The sequence below is a fragment of the Hibiscus syriacus genome, unplaced genomic scaffold, assembly GCF_006381635.1.
Source record: "Hibiscus syriacus cultivar Baekdansim isolate YM2019G1 unplaced genomic scaffold, ASM638163v2 tig00110557_pilon, whole genome shotgun sequence".
NCBI lineage: Eukaryota > Viridiplantae > Streptophyta > Magnoliopsida > Malvales > Malvaceae > Hibiscus > Hibiscus syriacus.
The window spans coordinates 1,896,082-1,915,635 of record NW_024062780.1 but is presented as its reverse complement, the minus strand read 5'-3'; the positions used below and the strand labels follow the sequence as shown (position 1 = coordinate 1,915,635).

The window sequence follows — 19,554 nt, the reverse complement described above, 5'->3', positions numbered from 1 at the left end:
TTTTAGCTTGTGTTACTGTATTTAAGGTTATTGTGATGAGTTGCGTTTTGAAAGGGAGAATGGTTTGTTGTCTCTTGGCAATGTTATCATTTTGGTAGTTTGAATTGGAGATTAAGTTTTGCAGGTAGTGACGTTTGGTAGTGACGTTATGCAATTAACTACCGTCGGCGTTACATTTAGGTAGTTTTTGTGGCATTACATTTGCTTCGGAAAAGCAGAGTTTGTAAACTTAGGCTTAAGGAATGAATTTGAACTGGAGAGTTTGTAAACTTAGGGGGTGTTTGGTTCAAGGAATGTGGGATTTTCCATGTTTGATTGGCCGGGAATCTTATTCCCGGTAATGTTTTATTACCAATAGTAGATTTTTTGGGTATATTACTGGGAATGTCATTACCTCCCTTCCCTTAGGTATTGAAATATTACCGGCGTTTTGGACTAAAATATTATTAAAATTTTATTTTTTTTCAAAAATATCCTTCTTCTATCATTAAATAATAAAAATTCTACGAAAGTTAAATTATAAATTTATCTTTAAATTATTTTAGATTTACAAAAAAAAATTTATAATTAAAATTTTATATGAAGTTCAGGGATTAATTTTTTTTTTACCCTTTTACTAAACCTTTTTTATATTTTTAATTTTGTAAAAAAATTTATATAAATATTATGAATTTAATTTTTTAAAGAAAATATATAAATATTTTACAATTTGTAATATTATACAAATATATAATAAGGATAATTTGGTCAAATATACATTCCAATAATCTTTTATTCCTTTAACCAAACACGATAATTTTACATTCCTGTTAGACCAACCAAATACAAAATACAATATTTCCAGTAATCCTATTCCCTGATAATCTTTTATTCCCACTGATAATCTTACATTTCGTGAACCAAACGCACCCTCAGATTTACGTAGGTTATGATTGATGGATGGCTTGTGTTCAGAATGATGTCAATACTTTAATTTTTGGGTTAAATTGATCCATATCTAAACCCTAACCCAGTGTGAACTAGAGACGGAATATGCAAACATTAAACTGCCTTCAGTTGTGATAGAAATATTACGTTTGAGTTTTAGTATGTACTGTTTAATGGCCGGTTCTGTAGTACGAAAGGCTGCCGGATGTTGCAATAAAAACTCTCCGCTAGAAACAGGGCAACGTATGGCTAAATAAACATTGTTGATTGAAGCCAATTGCTCTTTCAATAAATCTAATAAAATTAAGCTGAGATACCAATTAAGAGGATAAATGATTTAAGATGATAAAATTAAGCCGATTTTAAGATGACTTCAATTGAAAGAGACCCAAGTTCATTTCTCCATTGAAAACGATTTATGTTAAAATTACTAAATTTTTATTATATTTGAGATACCATTTAAGAGGTGAAATGTTTTCATGGTAAAATCATATTTATTCGAGTTCAAAGTCCACATTTAATTCTCTATCTCGACTAAATTCAAATGTTGGCCTCCATGTAAAAGGATCTCCATTATCTCCAGGTTAACTAAGTCAAATTGATCTTATTGTAGGTACCCTTCATGTTTTAGGTACCACAATGCACCTTCATGCTCAGCGGCTGCCTTCTTTGTGGTCCGAGGACTGCTGAAGCACTCCAAGATCATATCCAAGGCTTCTTCGATTTCTATAATTACTCTGTAAGTGAACCCGCGAAAGAATATGAATATAGGGGTTGAGTACAGATTCAAGGAAGAGAGCAGTAATTCGAAGTTCCAGGCTTTCGTTCTATCTTAAATGAGACTTTTGAGCCACAACAATAATTTCTTATAGATGTGCGGCGTACTTACGATCTCAAATGGCTCGGTCCTTCCTCTTTGCAGCATTCAAACAAAGGGGGTTTCCAACAATTGATGGCACAGATTTCGTGTAACTGTGATCTCGCAGTATGAGTATGTGATTCACCTGAGAAGTTAAGAGATGAATAAGATAATTGTTCCACACTGATTACTGATAAAAAGTGTAACAATCATTGACCTTTGGATGGCGAGTCAATCCCACAACTACTTGATGCTGAATTTCCTGCTTTTGCTTCGAAAGAATGCAGAGGTCTGCTACTAGGCGAGGTGCAAGGTGAAACAAGAGAGGAAGTTGCCTTATTAGTGGAAAGGGTTTCTGGGTTGCAATAATCGTCAAGAGATTCTTGCAATTTCATGTTTACAAATGCAGCGATGTCGGAACAGCGACATAATCGGTGTTTCATCAAATCCAATCAGCTTGGCTTCAGCTTTGATGCTTCCCTTTAAAGCTTCCTCTAAGGAATTTCATTTGGGTGCATATCCTAGAGCCTGTATGTTCAAAAACAACAATCCCCCGGGTTGAAGTCGCATATTCACAATCATTTTGTCGATGAGCAATAAAGGAACCGAAGACAGGTAAATATCCAAAAATAATATTCTAAAGGTATCAAGAAGAGGAAATAGGAAAGTATCAGGGCATGATTGCAGCGGAAGTTGCTATTGGCAAGACTATCAATGATGATGTCATTCCTGTTGTGGAGAAATTTCAAAAGGTAAGCTTGACAGGTCTTTATTTACCCTCAAGTAAATCTGGTGTATCACACTGTTCTTGTGTTTCTGTTTTATTTGGTGTATCTGTTAGTAAACCTGTTCAATAATGTGTGATACAGAAGAAAGAAAGGACACTGAACCGGAAGAAAAGGCAAGAGATGCTCCTGAGTAGCTTTAGAAGTTCTTGTGCTGGTATGACTCGCACATGTCGCAATCATAGGCCTATCAGTTACACTTTTGGTATGTCGGAAACTTCTTTCCTGCAATTGTTCCAATCCAATGATCTGTCATATATTATTGATGAATTTCAACATTTATCCATAAACATGTGTAAATTGCTATGTATATACATATCTTTAGCTTAACTGAATTATGAATTGCACACTAGAACGGTCAAGTTAATAACTTCACTTATATGTTGGGTGCTTGGGAATGATGAAACTTACATGAGTTTATCTTTCTTTTTGGCCATCTTCTTAAATGGGTTTAGCTATAGTTGAGTATAATTTACGTTCTACTTTTTAAAAGGAAAAATAAAGGTTCTTTCCTTCATTTGATAGGGTGGGAAAAGGAGGGAAGGAAACCGAGTGGACTTGCACCTTTCCTTCCCTCCAAATCCAATACTTCCGATTGTGGGATGAAAACACTCTTTCCAGCTTAATTTAACAATTTTGTTTACAGCTTCTTACTTTTCTTTTCCTTCTATTTTCCACCACACATCCAACAGAACGAAGGAAATATATCTTTCCATCCTCTCCTTTTTCCCACCTTTTTCATTCCCCCTCCATTTTCCTTCTGATCAAACATAGGGTAAAGCTTAAGCTGGTCAGTCAGGTGTAGCTGAATCTTACTATTGTACTGATCTTATTGTGCTTTAGTCTAGGTAAACTGTAGCATTTGTTTTAATCAAAAGCACAAAGATCGACTTATGATGGGTTTATAATCATGCAGATGAATATGATCGTGCTATCGACGAGGCTATAGAAATAACAAAGTAAGACTTGTTTAATCTAATTACATTGGTTGTGTATCTTCATCTTCTTAGTTATCTTCACTGATTTAGTCATATATTCCTCTATTACATGTAAAAAATGCATAGGTCTGGGTCTCTAAGTAATAGTAGGATCCCTAAACAAAACTGAACTATTTATTTATTTCGTTATGAGAATTGTTAAACTGATGGTTACGGAACACGTCTGCTGCCCCTTTCTGGCTTTTGTGATAGATACTTCATATATACTTGTTTTTGTATTGTTGTGTCCTGGTTCAATGAAATTGCTATAAAACCCCAATGAATATTATTGTACTAGAAAACCTTTTGCTTTAAAATTTTCTCTGAGGTAAGAGGTTAACACCAAAGAGTGATTTCTGCTTGAACTGAAATGGCCTTTAGGAATATCCTTCAGAAGGGAGGTTACAGTTGCAGTAAACAACCGATTTGGTCTAATTCTTTTTCTTGGATGGCTTAACCATTTATTGGTTATGACTTCAATCTCGATACAGGAGAAGGAAAACAATTGAGGAGCAAAGCCAGGGGCAGAAGCTTCCAAGACAAACTTTTGGCTCCAATGGAGGTTCATATGTGGAGGGCACTGTCTCAAAAGACAGTTCAGATGGGAAAGCAAACTCCATGGGTAGTGAGACTGAAGATGACAAGCTACAAAAAGCTGGTGATAATGGTAATGAGAAAGAGGATAATGATGATGATTATAGTAGCGAAACAGACGGTGATGTCAACAATAGTAGCAACTTGGGAAGCTCTGCGGATGAAAATGAAAATTTGAACAACCATAAAAAACACGTCGATGGGATCACGGTGGAGTAAGAGATTGGCTGGGGTTGATATCCATCCTGCTGTTAGAAGTGGAAATTTTGGCACAAAAAATAGGTTGAGGCAAAGGCCAGTTGTCAACTCCGCTCTTGAAACTATTGTGCCTGATTCAGAGGATGATACCTCGTCAGAAATACAATGTAAGCAATGGGATATCTGGTTCTAAAAGCTTGCCTAGAGATGCTGTTCTAGGGTTAGAAACTGACAGCTTAAGTTTGAGAATGAACCAAGTCAGCGGACATGCAGATTGCTGAAAGCTTTTGTTCTTCAAACTGTTTCTGCAGGAACCTGGAAAATTTTGTAAAGTGGCAAGCCTTGTCCGTATTGGTTTTTGGATGTAACTTATGAGAAGCATGTGGTTCTTTTATAACCAAATTCTAACATCACCACCTTGGACCATAGTTCGATCGAGAAAAACTTGTACTCAGTTTTCTTCCTATGTACCATTAGCCGTTGGTTTTCTCTATACTTCTCTCATGCTTGTTGATTACCATCCCTAATTCCGACTAAATATTCTTATGGTAACTGTTTACTTGTTTTCACTGTTTTTGGATGCTTAATTTCTGAAACTTTTACAGAAGTCAGGATGGCCGAGTGGTCTAAGGCGCCAGACTCAAGTTCTGGTCTTCGGAAGAGGGCGTGGGTTCAAATCCCACTTCTGACAATTATTTTTGCAAAATCCGATTGTAGTCTTGTCCAAAAAGCAATTATTTTTGTTATATAATAATTTATTTAACGATAAGCGCAAGTCAAAACGGCCGAGTGGTCTAAGGCGCCAGACTCAAGTTCTTTCTTTGTTTAATCCAAAACGCAATTCTTTTTGTTAAGTGTTATTTTATACTTTGGTCCAATGTCATATTTACAGGTAGTTTTACTGTATAGAAACCTAAAATAATGTTAAAAAATGTACTACAAAAAATATTAAAAAATATTAATATTTTTGTATAGCGTTATCTAAAATATTATTTTTTCTATCGAAAATATTAATTTTACTACTTAAAATAAATATTTCTAATATTAACATTTTTGATAAAAAATAACATTTTAAGTAGAATAAAATATTAATATTTTCACTAAAAAATATTTTAAATAATACCTTACATAAAATATTAATATTTATAATATCGTTTTTTTTAATCTTATATTAAATTACATTTTCTTAAAAATCATTTCACATCAGAACAAAGGTGCACACTCCGAACTGACCCAGATGTCACCATTTCACATCAAAAGAAAAGCTATCAATCGCTGCCAATGGCTAACCAAATTGTCATGTGGCCTATCTATCTCCTCTGTTCACATATTCAAAGTTCTGTTGATTATTTTGTACACGTGTTTCAGCTTATCATTAAACACTCCGAACCTGATCATTTTTATTAACCATGTCTATCAGGGAAGAATCTGAGTAGGGATGGCAAACAGACGGACCAGTAGTAATACTTTCTCTCATCATCATATTCACATAATATTTTTATAATTATCATCTATAACTTATGATAGATAAAAATTTTAAATTCACACCCGTCCATATAAGTACATTATTAAATTCATCCCGTACTTATTACCTAACTGAATGTTCATCACCCATCTTGTAACCGTCTGTAAGTAATTTTACAACTTACGTAAGCAACAAAATATAAAATAAACACATCTATTAATAAGCATAATAAAATAAATCAATAATTAATTAAGTTTATATCCTAACATTTGATTAAATTATAAGTCATGTTGTATAAAATCTTAAGATTTATAGAATAATCACTAAAAATTTACATAAATTCATATTGTTCAAAATTTATGTCAGGTAATTAGAGGCGACAGATGTAGAGCCAATGAGTGCAAGACGATCGGATGCAGAGCGGGTAAGATCTTAAACTCATCACCTAATGACTATCTACGACAGATATGACTTTTTACATCCACACCTGCCTACTACCAGCTAAACTTATATCTATATTCGCCCCAATTAGAGTGAGAACGATGCGAAATCCATAAAACCTGAGGCTTTATAGTTCTCGAGTATTGGAGGTTTATTTTTATTAACAAGAATAGATCCAAGAATGTAATAACTTGAGAGTAGATGAGTGCCTACTGATTTTGCTCTTTGTGAAGCGATGCAAACACGTCTGTTAAGAATCCTTCAATTGTGAATATAAATCTCAAGCGTAGAATCCTAAATGAAGCAGAGAGCTAGGGACCTGGTTGAAAGTTTGCCATTAAAGAGACACGACACCAACCTCGGTGCTTTATGCCAACCCGGAAATGTCAAGCAAGGAGTTCACAGAAGATGCAACTTCTATAACATTATTAATATACACATACAAAGGGAATCTCAAAATTTCAGGCCTTCGCCATTTGTCTCTCCCATAAACATATATCCAAGCACTACGAAACCATTAATTTAATCTTTCCACTTAACTTGGGTACCTAAAAAAGGGATGATTCAGAGCCTGGCGTGCAGTGAGACGTTCGGATGGATCATATTTCAATAAACCTTCCAACAGGTCGGCCAGTGAATATCTTGAGCTCTCCACATGATGTGATACCATATTCTGAAATAGGTTTTTAATGAGGCCTGAAATTCTTATAAAAAAAAATACCATATTCTGAAATGCTTCACGAGTTTTGATCAGGGAACAAAAACAAGCACGTCGCTTGTCAAACCAGATACATTACACGAAAAGAAATCATACCTTCAGACGATCAAGCTCCTTAACAGCTCTAATACTCTCCCTAGATGCTGCTCCTTCAGGCCAATTTAGTCTAGAGCCTCTCCTGAAATATTTTTCAGCACCCCGGCTGTGGTAAAACCAAACTAAGGTGACATGTATTACAATCAGTTAATTAAGATATTAAAAGATAACTATGAAACTCACTTAGCCCTTCGAGTAATATGCTCAGGAAGAGGTCCTAAAACCCCCTCCATCATCGCCAAATGCTCCAAGTTTTCATGGGTTTGAAATAATGCCTCACCCTGCACATAATTCAGGGTAAGATCCATGTTCCACACATGAAAGAAGCTAAATGTGTCTCAAGAAAAACAGGACCAACCGTGCATAATTCGATAAGTATACAGCCAACACTCCACAGATCACACGGATAGCTCCAACCTAGACCTGCACAAACGCATTTATTTATGTGTCAAAAACAAGTTGTGCCACTTAAAACTTGAATGTGTCAAAAGTAATTCAAAACATAAGCATAACAAATTTGGTAAAAAGGAACCAACAGTATAAAAAATAAACTAATAATCCAGACGAGCAATTGAATCAATAGAACCTACTCAAAGATATGTCACTAAAAAGAAGGGGCTATATAAATCCCCGGTAAGTATTTTTCGGGTAGTCCTTCTAGATCATTGCAACCTTAAATTCTATAATGCGATTCTTGAACAGTCATACTTAACAAAAATGGAACCTGGAAGTATGCAATTGGAATGTATACTTTTTTACCTATCCTGTAAAACAGGAATAGAGTCGACGACTACAGATGACTTTCTACACTTGGAATGAACACAACACGAAGAAATCAAAGGGAAAACCACATCTTATTTTCCAACATAATAATTGGTTACCTAGAACAATCTCAGGGGCTCTGTAATGCCTCGTGGAAACAATGGAGCTATGATTCTGATTATCAAATGCAGTACTACCAAAATCAATCAGCTTAATGGCACTTGACTTTGGTAAGCACCTGAAATTTGTTTCATCTGAAGAACTCCTCTGTACCATTCCAAGCATTTTCATTGTCATAACTGAGTTTGTACCCCAAATCTAAAACGGTATAAATCATCGATTATAGAAGGCCAAATACCTTACGGCTAGGAAGCTTTACATATTCAGAAGATAGAAGAAGAATATTTTCTGGCTTCAGGTCACTGTGGATTAAGCGTAAATCATGCATATCTGTCAGATATATTAAAAGCATAGAAAGATGTTAAAAACATCGGCATAATAAGCAACCCAACACTAAGCTTGAACAAGCAAAATAGGCTGAGAAACAGAACGGGGTGGGTGGTTAGAAGATGAGATATGATAAAATAGGAGGCAAGAACAATCCACACATGCTACAGATTCCAAAAGCTGACGTCCAAATTCCCGAACAAGATACACAGGAAATGGGCAGTATTTATTTCTCTTTAGAAAATCAAATAAACTTGGTCCAAGCCTCTCAAATACCTGATAACACCATTAAAATGCATCCACAAGAAGGTTTTTGTTTAGTCCCAATTTACATGAATGAAGTCCACAAAGAAAAAACAAAATACAGGTATTACAACATATTCAATAATCTCATCCAAAGCTTTTAATTTCAATTAATTCGCCTAAAAAGGGTCACGGAAAACTGAGGAGAGAAGCACCGTTTATTCTAAAAGAACAAGAAACTTCAACACTTCAGCAACTTCATTCATAGCAAAAATTAAAGCTAATCTCTTGCTTAAAACAAAGTTAGCAATACCAAAAATTCCACATACACAACTGAAAAGGAACACTCACTGCTTAGAAGAAGGTTCATTGAATACTTACAATACAAATGTGATTACGGTAATCAAACCAGTTCCGAATCTGCACAAAGCTGCAAGAAGCAACCAAAAGAGACTGTTAAGTGCACAACTGAGACGATAAGCAATATCCATAAACTGAAAATAGGAAGACACGTACTGTGAGGTGCCTTTATCATTCTTAGCTAGATGTTCAAGAACATCAACTTCAATCATTGCTGCATCACGATATTTTCGTATGCTTCTAACTACCTTAATTGCGACATATTCTCGATTTTGACGGTCCCAACATTCCAAAACTCGGCCAAATGTGCCTGCAACACTAGCAATTTTGGCTGAAATGTGCTACAACCAGAATCGCAAAAAGTAAAAGATCTCAAAGCAGAGCACTCAGTTGAAAGTAGATCAATGAAAATACAAAATTATAAGAAATTAAATATGTTATGAGATAGAAAAAAGATTAAAGAGATGTCAAAACAGTGAAGCTTTGAAAGTAGGTGAGAGCCCTCAGCCCTAATCCGAAACTTGTACTGATCTGAAACCATGGCAGTGTGAGCAATAAAACGGTATAGCAAGCTTCGTTGCGAACATTCAACACAAACAGTAAAATACACATTTTTAAACATTTTGAACGTGAATAATAAAACTCATTAATTTTATATGTCAATTATTAAATGTATATAAAAATATTAAAACTCTTAGGATTGATTATTTTCAGTCCACAAGCACAAACATTTGTACCCGATTTAGGTGGCCTTCCAAGTCTCCAGACACATTCCAAGGTTTTTTTTTTTGCTCTTTCACTTTTTCGTATTTCGTTTTGATTAATTCGAATTTATTCGTGTTGCATAATTAATTTTGATACGTGAGTTTTTTAATGAAAATTTTATGCATATACAAACACTCGAATCCGAAACCTTATTTAATCGATATCAAGTTGCTAACCACTTGTACCAACCCGTTAATTGTTGATTTTCATGTGATATTGATACCCAACAATTAATTGATAAATATATCCATTTAGAATGCAAACCAAAAACAAAAGTTCCCTAGCTTTTTTCCTTGAAAATCTTTGATGGTTTAAGGGAGATTTCAATTTCCAGAACTGACTTTTATTATAAAAAAGAATGATTAATCCCTGCTTGGAGAATCTTTGGATTTAAATATAAACCAAGTATGATGAAAAGTTAAGGCACCAGAGTCATGTGACATGGAAGGAATCCTTCTAAAAATAGTTAACTACAAGTTGGGTGTGCAAATCCCAGTATCTGATTACCAGGTAATCGTAACATTCGGATCGGTGATTTATCGACTTGTATCTTGAACCGGATGTTACGGGTACACGGATTTCACGGATACCCGTATTTTGGGTACCTGATATCCATTTTTTTTATTTTTAAATTATTAATTTAAAAAAAATATATATACACAAATTTAAACGTTTGAAATTTTGAATTACACACTCCAATATTCAAACATAAAATTTAAAAGTTTGAAATACAAAATATAATAATTTATAATATAAATAATCCATTATATTTATATATTGGGTACTCAGATAACCGGATACCTAGAAAACTTCAATTTTGTGACTTAGACCCGACCCGAAAAATGTCGGGTCAAGTACCCTACCTGATTGGGTAATTTTATAAAAAAAATTACCCAATTTTTTTATATTTAAATCGAGTTAACCGAATCGAATAATTTTACACACCCCTAATTACCATGAATGTGTGATCATCTTGCCTTTTCCTTGATTAGTTTTCTTGATTTGCTGTCAGAAACAGAAAAAAAAATAATTGCCCATCTTTTCTTGATGGACTTTACTGCACAATTTAATGGCTGAAAATGAGCTACAAAGGGGTCCACTACCAAAGACGGCTTGGCCCTGGCACTGTCAAATGCCTAAAATCAGATATATTTTGAGTACGTACGACTATACCCATAAAAGTACAAAGAAAACAAGGATAAATTACGTGTTCAGGTTTTAAGTATTGTTTAACACTTAAACTTTTTAATTTTTTAAAATCATTCTTAAAGTTTAGTTTTTATTTCATTTTAATATTTCATTCAAAATTTAATGTTAAATTTTAGATTTTTTTTTGAAAGTTTAGGTACTAAAATGGATCAAAACAAATAGTTTAGGTGCTAAACGCGTTAAATTTTTAACTGTAGATACTAAAATGAAAAAAAAAACTAAATGTTAGATATGATTTTAAAAAAATTAAAAATTTATGTACTAAAACAGATTAAGTACTAAATGCGTTGTTTACCCAGAAAACAAACACAAAATACTGTAAGATTCTCTCTGCTTTGCATTGTGGTGCCTTCCCCAGTTCCCCTAGCCCTAGTAAAGAAGGGAGAGGTGAGGAAGCCTCTCAAAAAGCATCTTCTTCTACTTGTGAGTAGAGCAAAGGCCAAAGAGTAAAAGTTGAAATATTCCCTCTTGATTTCATATATAATCAGAATACATATACCCGTCAAAACATTAAAATATTATGTCCCTTGAAAGATTTATTGTGTTCATTTTGCATTGAGAACATAAAGGGTAAACATGTGTTTAGTACATAAACTATCAGTTTTGATTCATTTTAATATTTAAACTATTAAATTTTTTAAAAATATATCTAAAGTTCAGTTTTTATTTCATTTTAATACCCCATTCAAAATTTAACGTTAAATTGTTTGGGGGATGAAAATTTAAGTACAAAAACAGACAAAAACTTCTAGTTTATGTACTAAACATGTTCAATTTTTAATGATGGGTACTAATAAAATGAAACAAAAAATTAAACATTAGGTATGGTTTTGAAAAAGTTGAAAGTTTAGGTACTAAAATGGGTCAAAACTTATTGTTTAGGTATTAAATGAGTAGTTTACTCAAATATAAATTAGGGGTACAATACCAAATACCAAGAACTGGATGACCAAACTGGAAGAACAAAGGTCTGGAAACACTCAAACATGGTTTAAAACATTGATTTATTAATTTGCCAAAGTTTCACATTGAAGATCATTGCTAGAAAAACAACATTTTAAACCAAGAAAATGATTGCAACAACAAGAGAAAACCTATATACAAAACCAGGAGCTTTAATATAACTCAACTCTTATAAACTTTCAAACCAAAGGGAAAAAAAAAAGACAATTAAACACCTATTATTTTTCACTCACATGAATGCAACGCATTCCTCCTGGAGAACCTAGACGGCTCAGCAAACCGAGCCGAGAAGGACCGAGACAGATTATCCGGTTCGGCCCACCCGGTTCCTTGATCGAAATTCTGTGAATACTCATCCGGATCATAAGAAGCCTGGAATCCACCCGGAGACGTGAAGATTTTTTTCCTTGTGAACTTCTTCCAAAACGTCCTCCACTTCGGTTTCGACCGATCGTCTTGGCCGCGCTGCGTGTAGCTCCGGCCTAATTTGATCGTCTCGGTTCTGATGGAGCTTTGCCTGTTCCACACTTTGATGTCCATGGCCAAGCTAGAAAAATGAAGGAAACGAGTGCAAAATGGGACGATGGGGTTTATATAAAACGCTTGTAACGGACTTTATAATATAAATAATAATCATGCATGATCCAAGTACAGATACGTTTTTTTGATGAGGTTGTGTTTTTTGAGAAGGTTTTAAACTCAACTAATTTGGCCTCAAAAACGGCTTGGCTGTCAATATATATTTTGCATTGAAAGACTGCTTAAAATGATACTTTAACCAATATTTTTTTTTTGAATAATATGGGAAAATATAATGTAATATCTGTTAAAATATAACTATCAGTCATTTGACATTGAACTCTCACACCCTCGACATTCCCGGTGTTTAAACCCGAACCTCAAAAAATAACAACAATTATTTTACAACTAAGATCCCTCGGTTCGTGCAACTTTAACCAATTAAGAATAATACAATGGGGGAAATTAACAGTTTTGGGTTCAGAGATAATGATGAAATTAATTGAAATAATGTTAGGCTTAAGGCTAAAAAGGTAATCCCACGTTTTCCAGCTTTACGAGTCAAAAGAGTAACAGCCGAAAGAGTCTTGCTTTGCTAGCGGCGTGCCATTTTCGCACTTTGGTACTAGATTATTTTTTGGTAAAGTACAATAGAGGTCACTTACCTATATTCAAATGATTATTTTGGCTGCTGAAGTTTTAAAAATTATAAAATAATCATTTAATTTTACTATCAATTATAAAATATTTACTACAATATTAAAATAAGGGGTAAAGGACACATTTAGTACCTAAACTATACCTAATGTTTAGTTGTTATTTCAGTTTAGTACATTGCAATTAAAAACTTAACGTGTCTAGTTCCTAAACTATCAGTTTTGGTCTGATTTAGTACTTAAACTTTCAAAAAAAAAATCAAAACTTAACGTTAAATTTTGAACGGGGTAAGATAAAACAAAAACTAAACTTTAGGTGTGAGTTTGACTAAATTGAAAGTTTAGGTACTGAAACGGACAAAAATGATAGTTTAGGTACTAAACGCATCATTTACCCTAAAATAATTTTAATAAATTTAGTGATTATTTATAATAGTTTGATAAATTTAATGATTGTTTTACAGCTTTTATAAGTTTAATGACCAAAACGATCGTTTGTACATACTTCAGTGACCTTTTGTATTTTATATATATGAATACTGAGAGAGATGAAGGCGATGGGATTTTTCCAATGATAAGATTTAGAATTAGAATGGTAAGCAATGGCAGAAATGTCTAGGCGTTTGATTTTGTCAATGTGCTATAATTATAAAAATATGTATTTGTAGTCTCCAAATTTGAAAAAGTTTGGTTACAAAGTATAATTACATCAGATTTTAGCCATTAAGTCACTATCATAGTTGATTAAACTTGTGTTAGGTTGAACACAAGGCTTAATCTATTATAATTATCAACATCTTAACACTTGGCATTCAAATTCTGCGTACCGTGTATATATAATACTTTGAAGGTTCCATTTGGATCACACTTCACTTCTTGTATGATGGGATCTCAATTCTTACAAGTCACACTTACGAAAAAATGAAGGTAAAGTACACAAATGGTCCCCCAAACTATAGGATATTATTTTATTGAGTCATTCGATTATTAAAAGTTACAAAATGATCCCTGATTATTGGATGTTGCCTTATTGGGTCCATCAACTATTAAAAGTTACAAAATGGCCACCTGATTATTCATTATATTCTAAACTCATCATTTTTCGCTAAAAAAATTAACGCATATCTGCGTTGTACGTTAATTTGTTGCCTGAGATATGCTAGTCCTTTAAGATTCTGGGTTCATATTTTATTATATCTCATGCATCATATTGACATCTAACTCACATTGTCGTCAATATTTTAATAGAAGGGGACGAATTTGGAACGTAATGAATAGTCGAGTGATCATTTTGTAATTTTTAATAGTCGGGGGACTAAAAAAGTAATACCCTATAGTCAAGGGACCATGTTGTAACATTCGGTAGTCAAAGGACCCAACAGAATAATATCCTATAATTGGGGGACTATTTATATACTTTACCCAAAAATAAATTTGATATCTGTAAAATTTTCAAACTATAACTACAACATATTAGAATACATTTAGCACCAATAACCAGTTGGTCTAGTAGAATGAGGCATTAGGTCTCTTAAGCAAGGTTAGGGGTTTGAATCATGACGTTTGCAAATGAAGTAAACTGGGTTGGGAGGGTCGCTCTCACCTCTGCAGTTCCCGATCTGGATTTGTCGGTTAATAGATCGGATATCAGTGATTAATTCAAAAAAAATACATTTAGCATGACCCTTAACTTCAGTCCAGTAAAACCCAAATTGGATGAACTACCCCATTTAACACTGAATTCTTTTATTTTTGTTAAATTGTTTTGTTAAATTGATGACAAACGAATAACGTGTGATTTTATGTTGATGTATATTAATATAGAAATAAAAAACAACTTACCATTTTACGGGATATTTTTTTAATTTTTGCCCCCACATTATTTTTCATTAAATTTAGCGTAAATTACTTAAATGATCTATCATATTTTTAATTTTAAGAATATGATAATATAATTATTTAACTGATTTCAATCAAGCTATCTGATGTGTTAATAAAAGATTATGACATCACGATTTGATTAAATATGATTGATCTAAGTTCCTAGGTTGGAAATAGAGTGCAACCGTTAGACCAAATGCTTCATTGATTAATCAATTACAACAATTTTTATTTATCTTATAATATTGTTAATGATATAATAGCAGGAAAAAAATAACCATTTAAATGAGGATTCAACAATTTCAATTATAAAATATAAAAGAATTTAAATCAGTTAAGCAAATATAATATTATTTTAGCACGAATTAAGTGTCTTTATTAGTTAAAGAGATGATTTTTATCCCTAGAGGTCTCAGATTCAAGCACCAACAATTGTAGGGTATTTAAGCGCTTATTATCAAATTTAAATTTAAATTTGATGAAACTGGGTTACACGTCACGATCATGTGTTGTTACACATATACCAAATTATGTCATGTGCCTATCTTTTCAGGTGCCACATCATATCCCTATCCTTATATGGTAATGGAATTACTAAAATTAGCACCGATTCTTTTGCACACAGATAATAACACATTGCTGCACTGCATTGCCAAAAACTGCACTTCACCAAGTTACATAAGCTGATAATTAGCAAAACAGGGCTGAGTCTATCATGAGGGAGAATTATTTGGTTTTTGTCATTGGATGACAGTCCTTAATTTCTCACAAGAATCGGAGCAGGCACGGGAATAGTCCGACATGGCCTGGAATAGATCTGGCAGTCGGATTTTAAGACTTCCCAAAGATTTCTCTCACATGAATGCAGTGTTTTTCATGAGCTTCAACTTCCTCTTCCAACCTCTTCTTCAAGCTCTCAACTGCAAATTGCTTCTCAGACATGGCCTCGTCCTTTGCATTTCATCTTCACCTCTTTCTGCATCTGTTCCATCCGACACGGATCGCCTTTGATTATGCTTATGATACCATTCCTCATATGCCTGGTTCTTTCGCAAAAATTCCTTTCGGGTGTCCTCGCACCTCTCTTTTAGCTTCATCTCTTCTTCTTGATGAATGATTATGGTTTTTATCACAGCAGCAAATGAAGAAGTAGCAGATTTAGCTACCTCGTCGGGAAGCTTTTCCAGACCATCATACCACGTCTGAAGGAGTGTTTTGATAGTTGGATTCTGCGCTCACGGAGGAGACGAGACTTTCTCTTTCGAGCTGCTCTCAATAGGGATGAGATTTAACTTTAACTAGTTGTAGAGAGCTTGAATGTATTGCTTTTGATTAGTGACAAGCTTATCGAATTGCGAATGCCATTCTTGAACAACATCATGAAGCTGGATAGTGCGCTCGTGGTGGTGCTTTGTCGTTTCTTTGGAGGCGAAGGCAATGTCGAGAGATTTGAGCTTTTCGACAATCTTGAGCTGGCTATCATGATGTATTCACATTCTTGCCCACGTGTTAGCCATCCTGCAAATTAGAAGTCAAGGCTGAATGGTGATAAATTGGTTTCTTAGTTCAACATGCACCAGCAACACAATCAATTTGGTAAAGGCTAATAAAGACGGATACCAGATACAAAATAAAGCATAATCTCATTCGGCTTTCTCGATATGTTCATACTAAAACTTACCAGTCGACGAGGATAAAAAGTTTATGATACAACTGCTCATCACGAATTCGGTTAACCACTGTTGAATCCATGGACTGCATGTCAACTATGTATCTCGTGTGTAAATGACTTACAGCCGCTTTTGTTCTTTCCAACGATTCAGCACTAGCTCCATGTTTCTTCTGCTTGTTTAACGAAGCAAGCTTCCTTTTGTACTCGAGCTTCACCAGCTCCCCTTGCTATACAAACAAGGACCAAATTTTCATAAGAACATCAAAGCTTAACAATATTATGATTAAAACAATTAGCAGAAAGGTGTTTTGCAGTGGATTATAAAAGGGAACTAGAGAATCGTGCTAGTCAAGGAAGCAATAAAGACGGTGACGGCAAGTAGCTTGCCGTATAAGTCTAACGGAGTAAACAATAAGCCAGTATAAAAATATGCACCTTCACTTCCTCATAAAGTTTCTTCTCCCATGCTAGCAACTTCTCCAGAATATTGGCATGAGTCTCACACTCTTCAGAATCAAATTCACCCTTTCTGTTTTCACCATTCGTCGTTCCTCTTACCGACCTATTCCATGTAATGACACGCAGTACTCTTTCGGAATGATCGGTATGTCCTACAATCAGCAGGATCACGAAAATTATCAATCTATGTCCACAATATGAACACACATTCTCAAATCTCAATCCAACATAGAACTGTTCGTTAACTTTGTGCGGTTTTCGACCAAGAACATGATGACCATTTACCCTTTCGAATTTTAAGCAATTAGAAGAAAGTAGAAAGATCTATGGTCAAGGCCAGATTCCAGCGTGAAGCTAAAGGACGATAAGATCTAATTGTAAAAAAATCCCATTAAAAATACAATCTTTTTGCTTTTCCAGATCTAAACATGCTTCAAGCTTCAATCCTCGATTATCAGCGAAATTGGAATGATAATGCAACCTTGTGGTTTCCAGTATCTTGGAAACCTCCTGAGCACTCTCTGAAGCTTTCAAGAAATGATCATCAATCTCATTCAAAACCTCCATCAAATTCACACCAGAAACGGCCTTCGCCATTCTCCTCAAATCTGCCGGAGCCGTTTTAGAATGCTCAATATGCACATGCTGCTTCCCTTTTCCATCATCACGTCCATCGCCGCCTTCTCCAGCTTCTTTGGCTCAATCTCACTATCAACTCCGCCGTGGTCGCTAAACCCCACATCACTGACATTGTTCTCTAAAGAATCAACATTTGTACTAGCGCATTCGTTATCGTCGTCGTCCAAATCCAAGCTCGGACCCGGCATGCTATCGTCAACCATGAAGAAGTAATCACAGGCCACGTTTTTAGCTTCGGGCATCAACGGCGGGTGGTTGACGCCAGACAGAATAACGATTATCCTGTAGACTAGTTCCAACAGATGATTCACAAGAGAAAATTCGTCCAAAAACCAGAGAAAAAAGTCTCTAGAGTTTAATAAAATAGTATAAAATCAAAACTCCCAAAATCAGTCCACAAGCCGGACTGTTATAGCCAAAAATATTATTTATCGAAATTTTACCAAAAAATAGTAAAATCCCGAAAAGCACTCTAAATTGAAATTCAAAATAAAATAAGCAATCTGCAAAAAATCCGACCGAAATCGGATTTAAAATGACTTCCAAATTGACAATCGAAATATTACTATAAATAGTAAAAAATATCTAAATATAGTGATTCAGAGGAAAAACGACAGAATTTGAGATCGAAAAAAAGGTCACATGGAGCGTAGTTTCATGTGGACAGCATGCGCGTCGAAAAGAGCTTTCCGGATTGGGGTTTTATGCGCGATTCTGACACCCGTAGCCAAAGTTATAGTCAAAAGACTGAAGCACACTTAAAACGACCCCAATGAAGAACATATCACAATCAATTCCCGTCTTTGCGTTGATTTGCCAACTCATGGTATCTCAGCGCCATCAAGGTGCAATCTGACAGCTCAGCATCATCTGTCTCGGATCCCTCTACATCAGTGGTGGTCCACGTTGTTGTTCTCAGGAGTCCTTGTGGGAGTTACCTCCTCCCTACGAGGCCCTCTTGACTCGTTTCTGAAATATTCCTTATTATTATTATCATCATCATCATTTCTATCACGATGTTCTTCTTCATCATCATCATCTTCCTCCTCATCCTCCTCTTCTTGTTCTTCTATAGCGAAGGAAGCATCAAACTCCTTTCGACTCTCGACGGGCATTGCGGGCATACTAACGGAGCGTTTGATGGGAACGGGGTTAGGGGTGAAGTTAGGAAGCGGTGGCAGTGGAGGGAGACTGTCCATCATTGGAGGCGGTGGAGGCGGTTGAGGAGTAGAGTCAAGAGGAGGGATATGATCAGGGTTCAGGAGAGGGACTTCAGCTTCTCCATGGCCATAGTCACTCAAGGCAGCTCCAGTGTTCTTCAAGGAATTCGCATAGCCAGATTGAGCAGCTGCAACCGCTTCTTTCATTAACCATTTCCGTTCCTTGGAAGGTAACATTTACATTTTCTATAAAAATAAATAAATAAAACAAGAGTTAATTACAGCATATGTCCTTAAAGTATAATTTTTATTTTAAATTATTTTCTAAACTTTTAAATGATCGAATTTCATTCTTTAAACTATAATTATTTTAGAATACGAATCGCCCACGCGTTACAACAACTAGATGCCAAAGCCAGATGTCTTCTACTTATAATTCATTATAGAAGCGAATCTTACATCATTTTTTATTAGAAAAAGACCAACTTGCGAGTTTTTAACCGCCTTCATTGTCTACAAAGTTCTATTTTTAGACAGAATAAAAGAAATACGGAGATGGAAGTGAACCAAGGGTCCATCGATTTTCTTTCAAAGTTCCTTTTTACCCTCATATAGGAAGGAGTATGAGAGAGTAATAATCAAATATTTAATTTCTTTTTTAATAAAATAAATAAGAGATCATTGTAGTATGTTTAAATAATTATTTTAATTATTCAAAGGTTTAATATTATAAATTAAGTGTCTAAATTATAGCGTTTT

General features: G+C 34.6%; 4 protein-coding genes, 1 non-coding gene and 1 pseudogene across 5 annotated transcripts; 2 read left to right on the top strand and 4 right to left on the bottom strand.

Annotated features, from left to right (window-relative positions):
• Window positions 1-1,531: 1,531 nt before the first annotated feature.
• LOC120132117 (ribonuclease 3-like protein 1) lies at window positions 1,532-2,181 on the bottom strand. The gene is made up of 3 exons (XM_039148941.1): window positions 2,004-2,181; window positions 1,817-1,931; window positions 1,532-1,664 (listed from the first exon to the last, which is right to left on the bottom strand). The coding sequence occupies exons 1-3, from the start codon at window positions 2,179-2,181 to the stop codon at window positions 1,532-1,534; spliced, it is 426 nt and encodes a 141-aa protein (XP_039004872.1).
• Window positions 2,182-2,411: 230 nt separating this feature from the next.
• Window positions 2,412-4,708, top strand: LOC120132116 (DDT domain-containing protein DDR4-like). Its single transcript, XM_039148939.1, has 6 exons — window positions 2,412-2,538; window positions 2,656-2,776; window positions 3,488-3,530; window positions 4,040-4,352; window positions 4,481-4,597; window positions 4,652-4,708. The coding sequence occupies exons 1-6, from the start codon at window positions 2,464-2,466 to the stop codon at window positions 4,706-4,708; spliced, it is 726 nt and encodes a 241-aa protein (XP_039004870.1). The 5' UTR covers window positions 2,412-2,463.
• Window positions 4,709-4,947: 239 nt separating this feature from the next.
• TRNAL-CAA lies at window positions 4,948-5,031 on the top strand. The gene has a single exon. It is a non-coding gene; the product is annotated as a tRNA-Leu (tRNA).
• Window positions 5,032-6,680: 1,649 nt separating this feature from the next.
• Window positions 6,681-9,204, bottom strand: LOC120131999 (serine/threonine-protein kinase AFC3-like). The gene is made up of 9 exons (XM_039148853.1): window positions 9,029-9,204; window positions 8,894-8,942; window positions 8,431-8,545; window positions 8,181-8,272; window positions 7,942-8,089; window positions 7,419-7,483; window positions 7,244-7,341; window positions 7,061-7,166; window positions 6,681-6,919 (listed from the first exon to the last, which is right to left on the bottom strand). Exons 1-9 carry the CDS (start codon window positions 9,082-9,084, stop codon window positions 6,782-6,784), a joined length of 867 nt encoding a protein of 288 aa, XP_039004784.1. The 5' UTR covers window positions 9,085-9,204; the 3' UTR covers window positions 6,681-6,781.
• Window positions 9,205-12,034: 2,830 nt separating this feature from the next.
• LOC120132115 lies at window positions 12,035-12,349 on the bottom strand. The gene has a single exon (XM_039148938.1). The coding sequence runs from the start codon at window positions 12,347-12,349 to the stop codon at window positions 12,035-12,037; it is 315 nt and encodes a 104-aa protein (XP_039004869.1).
• Window positions 12,350-15,578: 3,229 nt separating this feature from the next.
• On the bottom strand, window positions 15,579-19,032 carry LOC120132114 (annotated as a pseudogene).
• Between the last annotated feature and the right edge of the window lie 522 nt (window positions 19,033-19,554).

Bases quoted from the DNA above. Each gene is read 5' to 3' on its own strand.
- LOC120132117 (XM_039148941.1), bottom strand. From the start codon at position 2,181: ATGAAATTGCAAGAATCTCTTGACGATTATTGCAACCCAGAAACCCTT. The intron at 1,932-2,003 runs GTCAATGATTGT...TTAACTTCTCAG, and splicing joins GATTGACTCGCCATCCAAAG to GTGAATCACATACTCATACT. The intron at 1,665-1,816 runs GTAAGTACGCCG...GTTCACTTACAG, and splicing joins GGACCGAGCCATTTGAGATC to AGTAATTATAGAAATCGAAG.
- LOC120132116 (XM_039148939.1), top strand. From the start codon at position 2,464: ATGATTGCAGCGGAAGTTGCTATTGGCAAGACTATCAATGATGATGTC. The intron at 3,531-4,039 runs GTAAGACTTGTT...ATCTCGATACAG, and splicing joins GAGGCTATAGAAATAACAAA to GAGAAGGAAAACAATTGAGG. The intron at 4,598-4,651 runs GTCAGCGGACAT...CTGTTTCTGCAG, and splicing joins TAAGTTTGAGAATGAACCAA to GAACCTGGAAAATTTTGTAA.
- LOC120131999 (XM_039148853.1), bottom strand. From the start codon at position 9,084: ATGATTGAAGTTGATGTTCTTGAACATCTAGCTAAGAATGATAAAGGC. The intron at 8,546-8,893 runs GTAAGTATTCAA...TGGTGTTATCAG, and splicing joins ACCGTAATCACATTTGTATT to GTATTTGAGAGGCTTGGACC. The intron at 7,167-7,243 runs GTGAGTTTCATA...GTTTTACCACAG, and splicing joins CATATTACTCGAAGGGCTAA to CCGGGGTGCTGAAAAATATT.
- LOC120132115 (XM_039148938.1), bottom strand. From the start codon at position 12,349: ATGGACATCAAAGTGTGGAACAGGCAAAGCTCCATCAGAACCGAGACG.